Source organism: Bos indicus x Bos taurus, chromosome 10 (genome assembly GCF_003369695.1).
Source record: "Bos indicus x Bos taurus breed Angus x Brahman F1 hybrid chromosome 10, Bos_hybrid_MaternalHap_v2.0, whole genome shotgun sequence".
Taxonomy (NCBI): domain Eukaryota; kingdom Metazoa; phylum Chordata; class Mammalia; order Artiodactyla; family Bovidae; genus Bos; species Bos indicus x Bos taurus.
In genome coordinates, this window is record NC_040085.1 from 29926034 (window position 1) to 29942278 (window position 16245).

The window sequence follows — 16245 nt, forward strand, 5'->3', positions numbered from 1 at the left end:
CACAGTTTAGGGATACCCATAGTCCAGACACTACTGGGTTCTGACTCTTCCCAGCCCTATTCTTCGGCCAAGGCATCTCCCAAACATACAGACAGCCTACTTGCTGTAAAACCCCTTCTACCCAGTCAAATTCCACATTTGGGGGCCTCTCCACTTCCCAATTCCTAGGCTTCTCATAGGGACCCTACCTATTCTAGTGCTACCACAGCTCTCCAACCATGCCTCTCTACCTCCCAACACATTGCCCCTCTCTTACAGCCATTCCTTGATGGGGGAGACAGCAAGAACTCGGAAGTGAGTGGCTAATGATTACATTTCCAGGTTGAAGTGGGGTAGTTATAAGAAAAGGAGCTGGGGATTCTCTGAGTCGCTTCTCTCTCTTCCGGGTCATACTCGCACTTGAATAACAGAATCGAGGCTCCACATTTGAGGGGCACAGACCCAGGTCCAGACCAACTTGAAGAAAGACCCAACTTGAACAGGTGCCTAGCCTCACTGGGAAGTGGTGGGGGTCCGCTGAGGGAAGCTCAGAGAAATTTGGGAGTAAACGTAGCCCAAATTGTCAACCCCTCAGCATTCTGAGCAGTAAAGTGCCGGCATGGAACTGCTTGCTCTTCTGGGCTTGAAGAATCAGTTACAAGTTATGAGGCTCTCGACACGGAGCCCGGGGTCGGTTTTCCTGGTCCCTCACGGAAGACCGATCCCCCGCAGAAACGCCGGTGTGCGAGCTACAGCCAGATGGCCAGACTCCTAACAGCAGCTGTCAGACATGTCTTGGGTAGAGGGGCCCACAACAACGTTCGGGGGATATTTTAAAGACAGGGAGCCCCCAGCTCCTACAGCGCCGCGGCGGGAAGTCTCTGTCCCCGCCCCCCAGTGACGCGCCCATTGGCCAAGCTCTTCCTCGGCCCCGCCCAGCGACCGGCCCGCTTGGCGTCGACGCATGCGCAGAAACCCGCCGCCGCCGCCGCCGCCGCCGCCGCTTCAGCACCGGCGCCCGGACAGCGGCGCCGCCCACGGGCATGGACGGTGGTGGCGGCAGCAGCAGCAGCAGCGATCCGGTTCCCGGCCCGGGTCCGGAAGGGGAGCAGCGGCCCGAGGGGGAGCTTTTGGCCCCAGAAGGCAGCTCCCCGGACAGGTAGGGGCGGACTGTTCCGCAGACCCAGCTCTCTCTCAGTCCTTCCCAGAACCCGCGCCCCAGATATTCCCAGTAGCCGCCATATGTCGCCCCATTCATTCCCCAGACCCTCCCAGAGCCCGTTCTGGCGCCTCCAGACTCCTGGCCCCCTGGCCACGCCCTCTCTCTGCCGATTTTCATTCTCCCTGATACCCCCTAATATCAGCCCCCTTCGCCCTCGCTGCCCCCGGGACCTGCCCCACCCACTGTTTCTACCTTACCTCTAAGACCCCGAGTTCCCCCCACCCCTCCGGCCTCCAGAACCCCTCCCTCTAGGCCCTGCCCCCACGTCTTCTCTGTAAGCCCCAAGCCTGCAGCAACCTCAGTCCGGGTTCTAGCATGTCAATGTGCTCAAGGGTGCGTGTGTGTTGTAGATGGACTCGCCAAGGTGTATGTCCTAGGGAGACGCCAGACACTTGGCCGCCAAACTAGGGTCTGTCTTTGTCCATCACCATCAGTCTCCAGTCTGCCGCCCCGCATGGCCAGCTGCGCACGTGTGGGCTGGAGTCCCCACGTGTGGCAGCCACCTGCACTCTTTGGATGTGATGGGTTGGCAGGCTCTGAGACTCAGGTCACGGTCAGTACCTTCCCTGAAGGAGCACCCGGCTGGCAAGACAGAAGGAACACCTTCCTGCTGAGGGCCCAGATCTTGGTGCCTCTCCTCTCCCTTCCTCCACCATATGTGTGAGGGAACAGCCCAGCCAGGTAACAATATGGCGCAATTTCTGTGCCCTGCCTGTTCTGCCGCCCCCAGGATCCCTCACCTGACATGACGCTGCCTCTCTCTCCTGCCTGGACTGAAATAGGAAACATTCTTTGGGGGCAAAAGCAGAGGTGAACACATTATCTCCAGACTGCCCCAGTTAAATGTATAACCTGTACCTCAGAGTGAAGAAGAGATCCCACAAGCAGAGAGAAATGTTTCCTTCCCTCTACTGTCAAACCAGCCTGGATAGATTTAGCCACCTTTCAGACTGAAAGGCACAGAACTTTCTGCGATGGGATGAGAGACAGGATTAATGTGCTCCTTGGACCAGGGGACTGCCTGGCACTATGGCCTGACCAAAGAGCCAAGGATGGCCAAGGCAGAGATAGTGACAGGGCAGGGGCCAGGAGCATCCCTAGAAGGGGCTGGAGAGTCTTTTGCTGCCTCAGATATTTTGCCCAGGATCAGCCTTATCTTGGACTACTCACTTCCCCTGCACATAGGGCTCATACTTGAACACAGGAACTATTTGCTGTCTTCTAGTAACTCCCTGAGACCTCTGGCCCCTCTCTGCCCCTCCCCAGAGACCCTGGACAAATCAGGCAAAGGGACTCATTTCAGTCCAAGAAACAAAAATTCCTGCTGAACTAAGCAGCACCCTGGAGAATGAATAAGACAGCGCATGCATGCAGTCATGTGCGTGCATGTGTGCGCGTGTGCGCGCACACACACACACACACACACATTTACTAATGTAAAGACAACAGGGCAACTTGAAACAGTTAATTCTTTGCATCTTTAAAATTACTTTTTATTTTCCTAGTGGCATGAACTGGAACTCCCTCATCTGTCCTGACCATTCTGCCTGATCACATGGATGTTCATATAGCTATATGTCTGTGGCCTTGGGGCATGGTTAATACTCCTGTATATTTGCCCGTTATGGGGCTCCCAAGTGAGGGTCTGGGGCACTATTAGCCAGGCCCTGACTTCTATGGCCATGAGTCAGACCTGTGTCTTCCCTTTTCATTGACCTTCCTACCTGCCCCAGTCACTTGGCCAACAGGCCAATGTGCCCAGGCAAGCAGCCCAGGAAACTGCTCATCCCAGGCAGAGCCATGGAACTGAGGGTGAGAATGAAAGCCCCCAGGGGAAGCAAGGCAGACAGCTGATCCTAGGTTCCTGGAGAGGGATAAAAGGGATGGGGCTGGGCTAGGGAGATCCCAGTAGAAGCAAACCAATGGTGGAGACTTAATTTCCCCTTGAACAGGAGCCTGCTAAGCAAGGGGGGCGCTGATGAGATTTGGTAGGCTGGTTAAGGAGGACTGAGTTTCATTTCTCAGCCACTACCCCCTGGAGTGCTGGCTTCCCTTCATGAAAAAGAAACTGACACTCCAAGTGGGGACTTGACTCCTAAGACAAGCCCAAAGCTCAGTGATGCTTTAAGATCATGGGCAGCTGAAATAGGCACCCTGGCTGCCCCACCCTCCTGACTCTGGAAAGCAGGCCCTACTCTAAAGAGTGAGACCAAGACTAAAATGGGTCACCTTGTGCCTCCCTGGTGGTCCAGTGGTTAGGACTCCACCTTTCAAGGCAGGGGACATGGGTTCAATCCCTGATCTGGGAACTAAGGATCCACACCCCACAGGGTGCAACCAAAAATGTATACAAAATAAAATGGGTCACCTTCATGCCTTCAGGGTCCAACCCAGACCAAGCACAGTGCCCAGCATGTGGCAAGTGCTCAGAAAAGACCTGCAGAATAAAAATCTTAAAGAAATAGATATCCCCACTTATACATATGAAACCCAGGTCATTTTTCCAGCTTCCCTTTGGCCCATGGGGATGGATGTACAAGGGATTTATCTGCCAGGACACTGGTTGCTATATCATTAACTTTATGGGGTCATCTGAGGTCTTGCTTGAAAACAACTTCAGTCAAATTCCTATTTTTCTAAATGTAGAGTTAGTAAAAAAAAAAAAAAGAAGAAGAAGAAGAAGAAGTAGTGGTTTAAATCATGAGATAAATTCTAATGCAGCTGTTGATAACAAAAAGAAAAGTACTGAGACTTCCCTGATGGTCCAGTGATTAAGGCTCCATGCCCCTGATGTAGGGGGACTGGATTCTATCCCTGGTCAGGGAACTAGATCCCACATGCTGCAGCTAAGACCCAGCACAACCAGAAACAAATAAATATTTAAAAAAGAAAAGTAATTATAATTATATATGTAGAGAGATTCTTAAGGCGTGAGAAGTTCTCAAATGGAGACATATTATCTGAAGTGCCTAAAGAGTTCAAATTGTAAATATAAATATACTTCTTAATCTACACACTTCCTGCAGCACTGAGTGTGAAGAGGCAGGAAAGCAAATGTCTTCCACATGCCAGGCTCCATGCCAGGCACCTCACAGATCTTACCTCAGTTAATTCCCATACTAACTTGAGCTGCTGCTAAGCTGCTAAGTCACTTCAGTTGTGTCTGACTCTGTGCGACCCCATAGACGGCAGCCCACCAGGCTCCCCCATCCCTGGGATTCTCCAGGCAAGAACACTGGAGTGGGTTGCCATTTCCTTCTCCAATGCATGAAAGTGAAAAGTGAAAGTGAAGTCGCTCAGTCGTGTCCGACCCTCAGCGACCCCATGGACTGCAGCCTTCTAGGCTCGTCCGTCCATGGGATTTTCCAGGCAGGAGTACTGGAGTGGGTTGCCATTGCCTTCTCTGACTAACTTGAGAGGGGGGACCTTATTCTCATACCCCGACTCAGCAGACAAGGATGTCAATGTTCCAAGAACTGTGTATCTTTCCCAAGACCCCAGAGCTAAAGGATGATGAGGCCAGGATCCCACCTCCACTGCTCCCTCATTTTAGTTTCAGCACGAGGGTTATCCCCTCCCCCTCGACTGTCTGCCACCCAGCTTTCTGGCAGGAAGAGAAGGAGCTTATTTTTTTTCAGTTCCTCTACTTGATTTCTGGGCAGAACCCAGCCTCTTTGGGCAATGTCCACTTGCCATCACAGCCAGGACCCTGGCCCATGGCCCCTTCAGCAGTGCAGCAGGCAAGACTGGAAGCCAGGGTTGGATCAGCAGACACCTGGCTGTTCCATGGGAGCTATGCAAATTCTAGCAGGCCAGGTGAGCCAGGAGGATGGAAGGAAGGAGACTCACTGGTGGGCCCAGAACCCTCTGGGAATCACCCATGGCCCTCAGGCACTTGGTTCTGTGACCATCTTCTGTCCTAGGTCTAGCAATCCTGCCACTGGGGTAGGACTTCAACTCCTCCTGCACCCAAGGAGTGGGGCTGGGTCCATGCACAGAATACTGCCCCCATGAGTAATTTGGAAAGATGAATCTATTGCTGACTCCTTCCTGGCAAGTCCCTTGGGGGTCCTAACTCCCTTTCCCAACTGTGCACACTCTTGCAGAGCAAACCTCTTCCCAAAATCCTAGGGTTGGTAAAAAAAGGCAATAATTGCTTATGCCAAACTTTCCCTGGCTTTTAAGGTGGGAACAGAAGTGCAGCAGGTGCTTAATCAGCGTCTGACGAGAATGAAGAGACGATTGCAGCAGACAGAGCTGGGCTCAAGGCCCAGCTCTTCAGGGCTCACTGAACCTCAGTTCTCAAATCTATAAAAGGAAAGTACTTCCCCTGTACGGTTTTTAAAGGTGCAAATTAAGATCATATGTGTTTGGGGGTGCAGAGACCGATGAGGGAATGAGACAATGAACCCCAAGAAGTAGGCTGGAGGTGTAGACCCAGAACCCCCATCCTCGTCGCCTCCTGCCAGAACCAGTAACAGAAAAACCCAAGCCCCATCCATCTCAGCTCACTGAACACTGCTGGGGCATGGTATGGACCACCACTATCCCACCCCCATTTTCCCTGCCTCCTCCTCCCCCAGGTCCCAGAGCAAGGCTGTGGCCCCGGAGGCCAGCCCAGAGAGGAGCTGCTCCCTCCACAGCTGCCCCCTTGAGGACCCTTCCAGTTCTTCTGGACCACCACCAGCAACTTCCACCCTCCAGCCTGTGGGCCCGTCCAGCCCCTTGGCCCCTGCTCACTTTACCTATCCCCGAGTACAGCAGGAGTACCGGGGGGGAAGCTCCCTGCCAGGGCTTGGGGACCAGGCAGGACTGTGCTCCCATGGCTGCAGCCTCAGCCCTTCGCCAGCCCCCTCACAGCGTGATGGGACCTGGAAGCCAGCATCTGTGCAGCACCACGTGGTCAGCGTCAGGTAAGGAGGAGTCCAGTAGCTGGCCAGCTGCCCTGGAAGGTAGGGCAGGGCTTCAAAGTGGGGCCAACTCCCTGAGGTCTAGATTCCTTCCCTAGGAGGCAACCCAAGTGTCTCCTGTCTCTGATGGAGGAGGCAGCCTGGAGGGAAGAGGAAGGAAGGGTTGCAACTTGGGAGTGGGGAGGCTTGCAAGGGTCGATGCCAACTTCCTCTACCCTCTACCCCTACTCCAACCTCCCACCTTACAAGAGGACTCTAGCAAGCAAGTGTCTTTTCTTCTCTCCCATAGGCAGGAACGGGCCTTCCGGATGCCAAAGAGGTAGGCCTGGGCCTTCTCTGGACCCATGGGGTGACCAGGCCCAGTTTAGCTCCACCATCCCTTCTTGGTGGCTTCTAAGCTCACCCATTCCCTGCTGCCATGCCCAACGCCAACTCATGGGGGATCTCTTCCTCTTTCCCAGCTATTCCCAGCTGATTGCGGAGTGCCCAGTGGCCGTGCTGCTGCTGTGTCTGGCTTTCATCCTCCTCTGCACCCTGGCTGGACTGCTGGGGGGCCAGCTACCTGATTTCTCCAAGCCCTTACTGGTGAGGGGCCACAGGGAGGGACGGGGCCCCCATGCCTGACAACCTCAGCTCGATCTGGGGCAGAACTTTGGAGTGGTCCTGCTGGGAGTGGACTCTCCAGTGAGAGCTCAGAAAGGGTACAGAGGTGATCCTCGGGTCCAACCATACAGCCAGGCAGGCCAGCCCTCCCTGCTCCAGGGACCCAAAGGAGCAGAACTGAGAAGGAAGAACTCCCCCTCTTTCTGGTCTGATCTTCTCTGCCCTCCTCCCTCCAGGGCTTTGAGCCTCGGGACACGGACATTGGGCGCAAGCTAGTGGTCTGGAGAGCACTGCAGGCCCTCACAGGCCCCAGGAAGCTGCTTTCCCTTTCCCCAGACCTTGAGCTGAACAGGTAATGGCTTCCCATCTTTCCACTTTTGGGGGCAACCGGAAATAGAACGAGGTCTCCAGAGAGGAGCCAAAGACAGGTCAGGGGACTTCCCTGGCTATCCAGCAGTCGGGACTCTGCACTTCCACTGCAGGGGACACAGGTTTGATCCCTGGTCGGGGAACTAAGATTCCATATGCCATGTAGTGCAGGCAAAAAAAAGTAAAAAAAAAAAAAAAAAAGGCAGGTCAGAGGGCCTTGATGGAACCCCCTAGGCAATGGCATCTGGCCTCTTCTGAGCCCCTCACCTTCTGGAGAGTGCCTGGTAAAGATTTTTTCTCCACCTTAGCTCAAACCCCCACACCACCCTGAGCCCTGCCACACCCTGGAGCAGTGCCCAAGAGGGGATGGTCCGGCCTTGGAGGATGGTGGAGTCCTTGGAGGACAGAGGGCAGGACAGCTTCTTCTGTGGCCCCCCTGGTAAGCTGCAGCCTGGCCGGTTCCTGGCTTTAATGGTGGTTCTCCCTCTCCCCATCTACTAGAACTGGAGGGCCCAGGAGAACAAATCTGGGCAGACAGAAGGGGAAGGAGACTGGCCAGTCACATTCAAACCAAGGAAGTAGGGTTACAGATGGGAGGATGAGGCAGGTCTCAGTTGCTCCAGCCAGGAAGGGTCAAGCTGGACGGGGGTGTGGCACAGGGGAGGGATGTAGGCCCAGCATCAGGCAGCCAGGCACAGGTTTGAGGCTCCTGAGAATCTGAGCCTCATATGGTCCAGAGTAAGCATCTTCCCTTTGGTGGGCCCAGGATCTGGGGCCAAAGCACTAAGCTCTGGGCCGTGTGTTGCAGAGAAGAGCTACGCACAGCTGGTGTTCATGTCCACCTCAGCGGGCAGCCTGTGGAACCTGCACGCCATTCATTCTATGTGTCGCATGGAACATGACCAGGTGAGCCAGCTGAGGAGGTGCCGGGGCTTGGTGGGGTTGGGGAGAGCCAGGGACACCAGGGACCTGATCATAAGGAAATACAGTTGAACCAAGGTTGCCAGGCTGGGCTAGGAAAACACATTCCCTGCTTAGAAAATTATTGCAACCCTGCTAAGAGGCTCCAGGTTGTAGGGGAGAGGAAAGTGAAGAGTCAGCTGCTTCCAGAAGTGCCAAGACATAGCTGCTGGGAGACAGACCCTCAGAGCCCGGGGATTTTCAAAAGGTCCTGAGGCTCCTCCTTAAAGGAGTCAAGATGTAGCTGCTGGAACAGGGGCCTGACCAGTCAGGTCAAGATACCTCTCTGCCTCTGCCCTGCTGCCTCAAAAGAGGTGAGAGAGCCTGGGATAGTGCTTGGAAACCTGGGCTCCAGCAGTTCCCCTGAGCTCTCTCCTGCTGTGTGTGCCCTACAGATCCGCTCCCATCCCAGCTTTGGGGCTCTGTGCCAGCGTACAGCAGCCAACGAGTGCTGCCCAAGTTGGTCCCTGGGCAACTTTGTGGCTGTGCTCTCCAATCGCTCCTCCTGCCTAGACATTACTCAAGCCGATACAACGCGAACACTGGCCCTGCTGCGGGCCTGTGCCCTCTACTATCACCGTGGTGCCCTGGTGCCCTCCTGTCTGGGACCTGGAAATGACAAGCCCCCACGCTGTACCCAGGTTCCCACCAAGTGCTCCCAGAGCAGTGCTGTCTACCAACTCCTGCACTTCCTGCTGGACAGGGACTTTCTGAGTCCCCAGACTGCAGACTACCAGGTGCCCTCCCTCAAGTACAGCCTGCTCTTCCTGCCCACCCTGAAGGGTGCCTCCATGATGGGCATCTACCTGGACCGCCTCGCTATGCCCTGGGGGCTCTCCGACAACTACACGTCCGTCACCGGCATGGACCTGGGCCTCAAGCAGGAACTGCTGAGGCACTACCTGGCCCAGGACACGGTGTATCCCTTGCTGGCCCTGGCCGCCATTTTCCTCAGCATCGCCCTCTACCTGCGCTCGCTCTTCCTCACGCTCATGGTGCTGCTGGGGGTGCTGGGCTCTCTGCTGGTTGCCTTTTTTCTCTACCGAGTGGCCTTCCGGATGGCCTACTTCCCCTTCGTCAATCTGGCAGCCCTTGTCCTGCTGAGCAGCGTCTGCGCTAACCACACCCTCATCTTCTTCGACCTCTGGCGCCTCAGCAAGAGCCAGCTGCCCTCCGGGGGGCTGGCGCAGCGCGTGCGCCGCACCATGCACCACTTCGGCTACCTGCTGCTGGTCTCGGGCCTCACCACTGGCGCGGCCTTCTACGCCAGCTACCTGAGCCGCCTCCCGGCCGTGCGCTGCTTCGCGCTATACATGGGAACGGCTGTGCTGGCGCACCTGGCGCTCACGCTGGCCTGGCTGCCCTCCTCCGCGGTGCTGCACGAGCGCTACCTGGCGCGCGGCTGTGCGTCCCAGGCGCGTGGCCCGTGGGCCGGCAGCGCGCCCCGGCGACTGGCACTGGCACTCCACCGACGGCTCCGCGGCCTCCGGAGGGCGGCCGCCAGCACCTCGCGCCTGCTCTTCCAGCGCCTCCTGCCCTGCGGGGTCATCAAGTTCCGCTACATTTGGATCTGCTGGTTCGCCGCGCTGGCGGCTGGGGGCGCCTACATCGCAGGCGTCAGCCCCCGCCTGCGGCTGCCCACGCTGCCGCCGCCACGCGGCCAAGTCTTCCGGCCCAGCCACCCCTTCGAGCGCTTCGACGCCGAGTACCGTCAGCAGTTTCTGTTTGAGCGGCTGCCTCAGGGCGAGGGCGGCCACATGCCCGTGGTCTTGGTGTGGGGCATCCTGCCCGTGGACACGGGCGACCCCCTGGACCCTCGCAGCAACAGCTCGCTGGTGAGCGACCCTGCCTTCTCAGCCAGCGGTCCTGAGGCCCAGCGCTGGCTGCTAGCCCTCTGCCACGGAGCTCGGAATCAAAGCTTCTTCGGGGCCCAGCCGGAGGGCTGGCCCACATTGTGCTTCGTGGAGGCCCTCCAGCACTGGATGGAGAGCCCCGGCTGTGCCCGCCTGGGGCCGGGCCTCTGCTGTGGCCACTCGGGCTTCCCCTGGGCCCCGCAGCTTTTCCTGCACTGCCTCAAGATGATGGCTCTGGAGCAAGGCCCGGAGGGCCCCCGGGACCTGGGACCCCGCTTCAATACCCAGGGCGGCTTGGCTGCCCTGGTCCTGCAGTTCCAGACCAACTGCCCCTACAGTCCAGACTATAGCCAGGCTCACCACTTCTACACTGAGGTCAACCACTGGCTGGCAGCAGAGTTGGGGAGGGCACCCCCTGGCCTGCGCCGGGGTTGGTTCACCAGCCGTCTAGAGCTGTACAGCCTGCAGCACAGCCTAAGCACCGAGCCTGCAGTGGTGCTGGGCCTGGCGCTGGCGCTGGCCTTTGCCACACTGCTGCTGGGCACCTGGAATGTTCCACTTAGCCTGTTCTCAGTGGCAGCTGTGGCAGGCACCGTGCTGCTCACCGTGGGGCTCCTGGTTCTGCTTGAGTGGCAGCTCAACACTGCCGAGGCCCTCTTCCTCTCTGCCTCGGTGGGCCTCTCCGTGGACTTCACTGTCAACTACTGCATCTCCTACCACCTGTGCCCGCACCCTGACCGCCTGAGTCGAGTGGCCTTCTCACTGCGCCAGACCAGCTGCGCCACAGCAGTGGGGGCCGCAGCCCTGTTTGCAGCCGGCGTGCTCATGCTGCCTGCCACGGTGCTGCTCTATCGCAAGCTGGGCATCGTCCTCATGATGGTGAAGTGCGTCAGCTGCGGCTTCGCCAGCTTCTTCTTCCAATCTCTCTGCTGTTTCTTTGGACCAGAGAAGAACTGTGGGCAGATCCTCTGGCCTTGTGCACACCTGCCGTGGGATTCCGGAACAGGGGAGCCTGGTGGGGAGAAGGCAGGTCGACCACGACCGGGGCCGGTAGGAGGGGTACCCGGGTCCTGCTCAGAGCAGTACGAGCTACAGCCGCTGGCACGACGCCGGAGTCCCAGCTTTGACACCAGTACAGCCACCAGCAAGCTGTCTCACCGGCCCTCAGTGCTCTCTGAAGATCTACAGCTGCATGATGGCCCCTACTGCTCCCGGCCCCCGCCAGGCCCTGCATCCCCAAGAGAGCTGTTCCTGGACCACCAGGCAGTTTTCAGTCAGTGCCCGGCCCTGCAGACTTCCTCTCCCTACAAGCAAGCTGGACCCAGCCCCAAAACCCGGGCCAGGCAGAACTCCCCAGGGAAGAAGGCTGAGCTGGTGCAGGCCTCACTAGAAGCCCCAGCCCACCCTCCCAGGCCCAAGCCCCAGGTCGTAGAGCCCTCTGATTGCCTCTGCTCCTCAGCCAGCACCCTGGAGGGGCTCAGCGTCTCTGATGAGACCTGCTTAAGCACCTCTGAGCCCAGTGCCCGTGTGCCAGATTCCGTGGGTGCCTCCCCAGAGGACCTGGATGAAGCTGAGCAGACAGTACCTGAACGGGGCCAGCTCAATGAGAAGCGGGACACACTGTGGCTGGCGCTCAAGGAGACTGTTTACGACCCTTCTCTGCCCACCTCACACCAGAGTAGCTTGTCCTGGAAAGGCCGTGGGGGGCCGGGGGATGGCAGCCCTGTGGTGCTGCCCAACAGCCAACCAGATCTGCCAGATGTTTGGGTCCGCAGGCCCAGTACCCACACTTCAGGCTACAGTAGCTGAGGGAGGCCCAGGGAGGCCCGAATGGGGCACAGAGCCTGTCAGGGATGATGAGGCCAGAGCAGCACCAGGCTAGAGCCTGATAGTGTTTCCCCACATCAGCGTGGGGAGGTCTCGCTCTCCAGTTGTGGACTTTAAACCCTGCCAGGTGTTCTAGCCCCGGTCTGGGCTGCTGCTTACTCCCCACACCTGGAGGATTGATAAGGGGGGTGGTCTCTGGAGTGAAATGCCAAGCTCTCCTTGTGACCTGTGAAGGGCTCATCTGCTCCCACAGTGCCAACCAGGACCCACCCTCTAGAAGGGCAAAGGTCATGTGTGCAGCTCCATGTATCAGGGGAGGCTGACTTGGCCCCCATGCCAAGGGGCATGAAGGTCAGTGGGACTAAGGGACCCAGTCCTTGGGATCCTATGGGCCCCTTCATCAACCAAGAGCCCTGGGAAACCTCAGCAGCCTCCTGGGCCTCTCTCACTTTTCAGAGGCTTTTTTTTATCAGGACACTTCCTTTTCTTTGGGAGAGCCTCTTGGAGTCATAATTGGGCTGGGGTCTCTGTCCTGAATGGTCTACCCCCCTCACATTACCCAATCTGTCAAGAAATTGGTGCCAGCCAAGCAAAGATGGCTTCTGGGAGTAAAGTAGGTGGTGGAGAGATGGTGAGTCCCAGAGCATCCCTGAATTGCTAACGGTCCCTCATGGGAAGATGCTCTGGCATGGAAGTGTCCTCTCCCCTGTTAACACCAGTAAGAATCCTTTACATCCCGCCTATTTTGGTTTGCAGAACACTTCCATACCCATTGTGTCCTGGGAATCTCACCACTTCTGTGTGAGGTAGCCTGTAGTTGGTTAGGTCCTTTGGCCCCCAGGTTGCAAAACTAAGGTTATCTGTTTTCACAAAGTCCCATAGTGAGTGGGTGGCAGAGCAGGTTTCCTAACTGACTCCACAGCAGCTCCCACTGTCCTCCTGTTTACCTGCCCAAGGGACGTTGGCCTACAGCTGTCTTGATCTTTGCTCTGGCACCTTTTAACAACCTGTCTTCAGAGGTGCCTCTGGGTACCACTTTAGGCCTCCGTCTGCAGAAGAAGCTACACTCTGAGCAAGCCTGGAGTTCCTCCCCATAGCCCCTGGGCTTCCTTCCAGCTCCAGGTGAGATGCCTACCATCCATGAGGCACCTAAGCTGATCTGATTCCCAAGTTCAGGGTCAGGAGAAGGCCTTGTCCATGGCTTCAGTGTGCGGAGAGCCCCTGCCAGGAGAGGCACTGAGGGCAGTTGAGGCTGAGCAGAATCCAGTTAAGGCAGGAACTCAGGCCTGCCCTCTTTGGGGGTATGGCAGTCTGAAGGTGTTTCGCAGGTCAGGGTTCTGGTTCCCAAAGGACAGGTCTCTCTAGGGGCACTCAGCAGACAAAAGGCTGACTCTCCTTCCCCAAAGCAAAGGGTCTCTCTGGAAGGTTTTATCTCACATGAGAGCTCATGACACCTGGAACATCAACAAATTTACTGAGCACCACTCCACCTCTGGCACTATAAGAGGACAGAGGCATGGAGGGAAAATCAGACATCTGCCCTCAAGGATCTCACCCTCTAGCTGGGGAAACAGCCCCCCCACCCCATACATGTAGGCATCAGTGGGTCACTGATGGCACCATACAGCACTTGCTGAGGGCCATATGCCTGTCACCATGAGCATTGCTGGAGCTCAAGCACCCAGGACTGGTAACCAGGAAGGATTCCTGAGCTGGGCTTCAGTATCTCAGTCTGGAAGTGACCTTAACAATCATTTGTTTCAGCAGTTCTCAAACTTTGGAGGCTCAGGACCCTTTGTTCAAAGAATCCTTGTGTGGAAACACTGCATATAAAGCTGAGAAAAAGCAACTACACTGTTGGGTGCTGGGGGTGGGGAAGTCCAGAGCCAGGTCAGCCTCCTTTTTTACTGTGCCTCTCAGGGGACCCTGGGGAACCCTGAAAGCTCTTGGTGGCTCTGAAGAATGTGTTTTGAAAACCACTGATCCAGGTTATTTTACAGATGAGCATCACAGAGGGGAAGGATTTTTCTGGGGCCAAAGAGACAGAACTGGAGGCAAATTCGGGGCTTTGGGCTTTTTATATATATATATATACCTGAGACTTACCTCCCACGCCAACTTATAAGAAGTGGGATATGGCGATATCAATGAGATATGGGAGTTGTGGAAGTGCCAGAAGACCATGGGCAGGAATGACAGGTACATCGGCTTTGCAAGATAAAGATGCCCATCTGACTCCCGGTGTCAGGAAGGAGAGACAGTGACTAGCACTAACTTGGACCATCTCCCTGGAGTTCTGAGGGACCTCTCTTCACGTCAGAGAGGAATTCAGCCTCTCTGGCCTAGGGCTGCTCATCCGCCTCTGAGTCCTGGCTTCCCTGACTACAGACTGTCTCCTGTTATCACACAGCCAGGTCGGCAGAGCTCTGGTCATCTGGGATCATCACCCAGAGGGAGGACAAGCTGAGCCCTTCCTCCTGAACATGAGCGGAAGTCTGGCCTTGACTCCATCGTTGTAGCTGCCTCTCAGTGACTCACTGCAGCGCTTCTGCCCTGTGATGTAGGAGGACAGCAGGGCCCTGGACCAAAAGAACCTGCTCCCTGACACCCTCTTTTGTGTCTTATAGGGGGAGACATTGGTGTCTGGGACTGAGGCTTCAGAAACTAGGCCTGAACACAACCACTGACATGTTTGAGAGAGTATGAAGGGATGGATGGGGTGGGCATCATCTGAGCACAACGAAGAGCCCTCCTCGGGGACTTCTGGGTGCCCTTCTCACAGGCCAGGGCCACACAACCCTTCAGGAAGGCAGATGAGCTGGAGCAGCCAAAGTACTGACTGGATTTGTTCTTTATACCAGCGTGCCCAAAGGACTGGAAGAACTCAGTGTAATCCCAGTCAGCACCTCGAACCTGGAGTGGCCCAAACCAACAGCAGGCATCACAGCAGTGGGTAATCCCACCTGCATCTCTAGCTCCAACTTTGGTGTTTTTTTTTTATTTGACAGGGTCTTAGTTCCCCAACAAGGGATCAAACCTGTGTCCCCTGTAGGGGAAGTGCAGAGTCTTAACCACTGGACTCCCAGGAAAGTCCCCCTTGCCCCAGCTTTGGAAAGCAATTTGAAGTATTTTCAAAAGATTTACTATCATCATTATGGTGGTTACAGAGTGTATGGCCCTGGACACACATAGAGAGAAGCTTAGAAGCATGCTGTGAGGCTCTGGAAAATTCAAGAAATGGCTCCTTAGCACTGAGACACTGCATTAACACTGATTTGGGACTTGCAGTCATTTCTCCTATTTGTGCCACAGATCCTTGAACTCATACACAGAGCATGAGTATGTGTTATTGTATGTTTTAAAAATGTAACTTGGTATAGTTTGTTACTATGGGAAAACCCATCCTTCCATGGCTGTGGCACTTTGGTGACAATGTCAGAGATTGAGTTGACTGGTAAATCTTAGATTTTACAGGCACAGGGCCTACCCTATACCATGATATTTAGGCAGTATCTCAGCTTGAGCCTGATTCTGAAAGAGACATCTCACGAGAGATTTATAAGCCAAATGCCCTTAGCCCCCTCAAACTCATTCCTCTCCTTCCAGTCCATGACAAGGCAAGTGAGGGGATCAGGAAAGAAGATACATTGGAGAGTTTCTGATCTTTTCTTTTGTGGTGGCCTTATCTTGGCCTTTGATAATACATGTGGGCAATTATGAGCTCTCTGGCATCCATGACATGCATCAAGATTTGCTTGGGAATGGGAAAAAACAGACATTCCTTACCCTTTCTACCCTCACCCTTGTTCACAGGGATGACAGTAGCTCAAGGTGGTGTAGAGGTATTTATGCTTAGGAGAAGTTGTCACTCAATTCACTGGGAAGATGAGAAACAAAAGAAAGCCACCGCGTGCTATGTAAATGGTGGGCTGTCCCAAGCCACCTTGTGCTGAAGAGCCCTGGAAGGACCTTGATAAACTTATCGTGATCATCAGGCCTCTGTGTGGTTATTCATGTTATACCTCAACATAAGGGGATGATCAACAGTTTACCAAATTCACAGACAACAGATTAGAGCTTCAAAATCACTAAAGAGAATCCCTCAGCTGGGCAGACTGATGTGGATTTGAATTCATGATCCCAGCCTCACCTGTAACCTCAGCTCTGCCTAGCCTGCTTCCATTCTAGTTACTAGTTTCAGTTCTTTGCAGCAGTCATTTCATACTTTCTCCTCTTGCTTCCAACATCAGATGCCCTTTACCTCTCTGCACACCTACTTTCAGTAGTCAAAAAACTCATTATTCATAATGGAATCTGGAGGCATCAGATAGAAATTTCCTCACCTTCAAGGCACCAAGTCCCCAGCTTACCTACCCTGCTCCTACTGGCTTCTCGCCTCATCCTTTCTGTTACAAAGAAGGAAGCACTTAATGTCCCCACCAATGATTTATAGCAGATAGGTAGATATAGATAGCTTGGAAGTCAATTTCAAGAGCTTCCTTCTTCATAAGTTCCCTCTCCT

At 55.3% G+C, this 16245-nt stretch overlaps 1 protein-coding gene across 1 annotated transcript; it reads left to right on the forward strand.

Moving 5' to 3' along the window:
* The first annotated feature begins 969 nt into the window (after window positions 1-969).
* Window positions 970-15717, forward strand: DISP2 (dispatched RND transporter family member 2). Its single transcript, XM_027553527.1, has 8 exons — window positions 970-1138; window positions 5785-6114; window positions 6401-6430; window positions 6573-6696; window positions 6951-7066; window positions 7392-7522; window positions 7892-7989; window positions 8439-15717. Exons 1-8 carry the CDS (start codon window positions 1023-1025, stop codon window positions 11703-11705), a joined length of 4212 nt encoding a protein of 1403 aa, XP_027409328.1. The 5' UTR covers window positions 970-1022; the 3' UTR covers window positions 11706-15717.
* The last annotated feature ends 528 nt before the right edge of the window (window positions 15718-16245 follow it).

Coding starts and splice junctions, on each gene's coding strand:
- DISP2 (XM_027553527.1), top strand. CDS start 1,023: ATGGACGGTGGTGGCGGCAGCAGCAGCAGCAGCGATCCGGTTCCCGGC. Junction 6,697..6,950: donor ATTTCTCCAAGCCCTTACTG/GTGAGGGGCCAC, acceptor TCCTCCCTCCAG/GGCTTTGAGCCTCGGGACAC. Junction 7,990..8,438: donor GTCGCATGGAACATGACCAG/GTGAGCCAGCTG, acceptor TGTGCCCTACAG/ATCCGCTCCCATCCCAGCTT.